Genomic DNA, 3,973 nt, shown 5'->3' with positions numbered 1-3,973 from the left:
CGATGGTGGCTCTGGGCCTTCCTACGGGCTCCTGGGCTGGGGCCAACCATGGCAGTGGAGGTCCATGAAGCTGCAGGAGCCCTGGTCTCTTGCCTTGGAGAACCCATGGCTCTATTCCTGACAGCAGCTTTGGAAGAGGCGTCCAGGCTTCTGGGTTTGCCCTGAGCAGCCCCTCTTGTTCCTGTGCTGCTATCAAGGAAGCCAGCTGTGTCACAGGGCACATTGCCAGATGCTGCTTGCAGGGAAAGGGATGCCACTGTAGAGTCAACAGGACCGTCACCAGGGTACACGAGGTCTGAGGGCTAACCCACGTACAAGAGCACAAGAGAACAATGAGGAGGCCAAAAGAGAGTAGCAGTGAAAAGGCCACATCCTGCTGCTGGCCATGGCCATGGCTCCAGGGAAGCAGCAGCCCTGACCTGAAGGCAGCAGAGAGGCAGAGCCCAGTGGGCAGTGAGGGGCAGCCCTGAGGGTCACCAGGGCTGCTCCTCCATGTGGCAGCTGGGCTCTTGGTCCTTAGCCCTCCTGCGTGCTGGGGCTGCTCCCCCAGCTCCAGAGGAGATGGGAATGGATGGCAGCAGAGACAAATGAAGTTCTGATGGATTGTTTATTGTCTTTGTCTACACAGGAAGCTTGCTCCTTTAGGTATATTAGATGACTGGATAAAAGAAATGAAAAGAAAGAAACAAACAAACAAAAAAAACCCAGGATGATAAAAATACCTTTATTTAAATCAAAACCAAAAAAAACCTTAAATTATTTATAAAAACAAATTAACAAAAGATTTTCCTAATAAATTCTGAAATAAACTGGGAACTGAAAGTCATTACTGATTCTGAAGAAGCAAGTATCCAAAGAGTATCCTCATTGCATCCTTAAGCTCCTTGTTCCTCATGCTGTAGATGAGGGGGTTAACTGCTGGAGGGACCACCGAGTACAGAAATGACACCACCAGGTCCAAAGATGGGGAGGAGATCGAGGGGGGCTTCAGGTAGGTAAACATGGCAGTGCTGGAAAACATGGAGACCGCTGCCAGGTGAGGGAGGCAAGTGGAAAATGCTTTGTGCCGGCCCTGCTCAGAGGGCATCCTCAGGACCACCCTGAAGATCTGCACATAAGATAACATAATGAAAACAAAACAACCAAAGCCCAAAGAAAAACTAAACACAAGTGCCCCAACTTCCCTGAGGTAGGAATCTGAGCAGGAGAGCTTGAGGATGTGGGGGATTTCACAGAAGAATTGGTCCACAGCATTGCCTTGGCAGAAGGGCAGGGAAAATGTATTGGCTGTGTGCAGGACAGCATCAAGAACCCCACTGCCCCAGGCAGCTGCTGCCATCTTGGCACAAGCTCTGCTGCCCAGGAGGCTCCCGTAGTGCAGGGGCTTGCAGATGGCAACATAACGGTCATAGGCCATGACAGTGAGAAGGCAATACTCTGCTCCAATCAAGAAAAGAAAAAAGAAGACCTGTACAGCACATCCTTCATAGGAGATAGCTCTGGTATCCCAAAGGCAATTGGCCATGGCTTTGGGGAGAGTGGTGGAGATGGATCCCAGGTCGAGGAGGGCGAGGTTGTGGAGGAAGAAGTACATGGGGGTGTGGAGGCGGCAGTCGCAGGCTACGGCGGTGAGGATGAGGCCGTTGCCCAGGAGGGCAGCCAGGTAGATGCCCAGGAAGAGCCCAAAGTTCAAGAGCTGCAGTTCCCGTGTGTCTGTGAATGCCAACAGGAGGAACTCGCTCACAGAGCTGATGTTGGACATTGTCTGACTTTATACTTGCTTGTGTGTTAAAGTGGAGAAGGCAGAAAAACGTTAGAGCAGACTTCTTTGAGGAAAATAGGAAATAAAACAGAAGGGTGGCAAACTCCAACTCAGACAAATATCAGATCAATGAGCTTTGCAGTATCATTGCAAACAACTGAGCTGATTGCAGAGCAGAGCTGCAAGTATTTTCCTCACTTTATGTTATCCTGTTTGCTGCTATAACACATAGGAGAGGTATTGGATGGTGGAACTCCCTGACATTACTTGCGCACTCCTGGTGAAATCCTGTGGGTGCCAGGAGGCAAAGTGACTGTCCCTTGGTGAAGACTGAGCAGAGCAGCTCTGCCCACCAGTCCTGTTCTCAGCTGTCCTGTGCTACCCCTCTGTGAGCTGCAGGATCATCCCACTCAGATGCTTCCCTGAGAAGAAACTGCCGAGATCTGAGAGTAGAGAAGCCCCAGTCCAAGCGCAGCTGGACAGAATCCTCACCTTCACCTTGTCTTCAGGGGCCTGATCAGGATCTCAGCTCTTCCTTCCTAGACAGGGGTGCAGAGGCCTCACTCCAGCTGCCCACAGACAGCCATGCAGCAGAAAGGACATGGCCTTAGCACAGAGGTGTTTTCTCCTTAGGGCACCTGCATAACACAAGAATGCCATGAGAGAGCTGCATCCTGCTGGAGAGCAGCCTGCAGCCCAGAAGGATTCCCCACAGACAGAGATAGATATTTGCAAGCTGGGGTGTCCCAGCAGCCCATCTGCACTCCCTGCAGTAGTCTGGAGGAGGCTTAGTCACCCCTGCCTTAGCTGACCAGGGGCGGCTAGGTTACGACACTCCAAGGGGCTTCTGTCAGACTTCCTCACCTCACAGTGCAATCCAGCAGGAGCCTCAAAGCCTACTCCATTGCCCACTGCCCTCCCAGAAACAAGACCCAGGAGGAGACCCTTCCAGGACCTGCAGCTGCATGGCCCTGCAGCCAGAGACTTACCTTGTCAAGGGCTGTGCAGATTTCTCTTGCAGTTAGCCCTCAGCATCCTCCCACTCTCAACTGCCTCCAATCCCTCTCTCCTCTCCTCTCTGTGTGTCTTCTGTGGTCAGAGCCCCCAGCCCTGCTGTGCTTTGCAGAGGAGCTGCTCCTGGGCAGAGCTGTCTCTCTGCACCAGGGCCCTCTTGCCAGGAGCTCTCTCTGTCCCATGAGCCCGGCCCAGCTCAGCACCAGAGGCCCAGCCCAAGGCATTGTAATCACCCCTCTGGTGGCTTTGGTGATGAGCCCATGAACCTCAGGCACTGAGAGACAATTGAAGAAATCTCTCAAGAAGTCCAAGTGTGATGCACTGCAGTGTCCCCCTGAGGGCCAGCACTGACACAGCCTCCCTTGGAGCTCATTAGAGCAGAACATTGGAGGCAGTGAGGACAAGTAGACAAAGGCAATGTGAAGGTGACACTGATGTGTAGGAAAACTGGATGTGTTTCACCAAGCACAAGGGCCAGGCCTTGACCCTTGGTCCCTAGGAAGGGAGATCCTTTCCCTTCACACCTTGCTCAGGGCTCTTCCTGGTGCAGTAGGAGATGGGGATGTGCATTGCCAAGTGCAGGAGAATGGTATGACCCCTGCCTGATTCATGGGTGGGGGCGAGGAGGCAATGAGGCCCTGGTGCTTTAATGATAAGCTGTCTCTTCACAGGCCTCAGTGGCAGAGACAACAGCCATAGCCACAGGCACAGAGACCTGGGTCCTGTTGGGACTCTCAGCCTTGCCACAGCCATTGCTCCTCTCCACGCCAAGCTGTATTAGGGAAGCACAGACCTCCACATCTTTCCCTGCTGGCTGCAGAGCCTTGTGGGTGAGTTTGCACACTGAATCTGAGCTGAGTATGATAACTCAGATTTTCTTGATGGCCATGCTCCTCGTAAGGCAGCTCTGTAGGAAGCTGGCCTGGTTCCTGGTGAGCAGGCACCACTACTTGTATAGCATCCCTCATGGTGCCCAGGCCCTCCTCCTCCTGGGCACTGCTCACTCAGCAGGGTCCCAGTCTGTCCTGATGGGTGGGGTTACTCTCCCTCTGGTTCAGGACTAGGCTCTTCTCCTTGTAAATGTCAAGATGTTCCCGTAGGCAAAATCCTACAGTTTCCCAAGGTTCCCCCACATTGACGCTCCATTCTATGAGCTGTTAATGTCTGCAGGCAGACAATTCAACCTTTGTGTGACTG

General features: G+C 52.9%; 1 protein-coding gene across 1 annotated transcript; it reads right to left on the bottom strand.

The window, feature by feature from the left end:
* Positions 1-826: 826 nt before the first annotated feature.
* Positions 827-1,950, bottom strand: LOC310890459 (olfactory receptor 14C36-like; the record flags this gene model as incomplete). The annotated part of the gene is made up of 1 exon (XM_083852815.1): positions 827-1,950. The coding sequence occupies exon 1, from the start codon at positions 1,760-1,762 to the stop codon at positions 827-829; it is 936 nt and encodes a 311-aa protein (XP_083708941.1). The 5' UTR covers positions 1,763-1,950.
* Between the last annotated feature and the right edge of the window lie 2,023 nt (positions 1,951-3,973).

The sequence above is a fragment of the Anser anser genome (genome assembly GCF_964211835.1).
Source record: "Anser anser genome assembly, contig: HAP1_SCAFFOLD_51, whole genome shotgun sequence".
NCBI lineage: Eukaryota > Metazoa > Chordata > Aves > Anseriformes > Anatidae > Anser > Anser anser.
The sequence above is the reverse complement of the archived record's forward strand: the minus strand, read 5'-3'. Positions and strand labels throughout refer to the sequence as shown.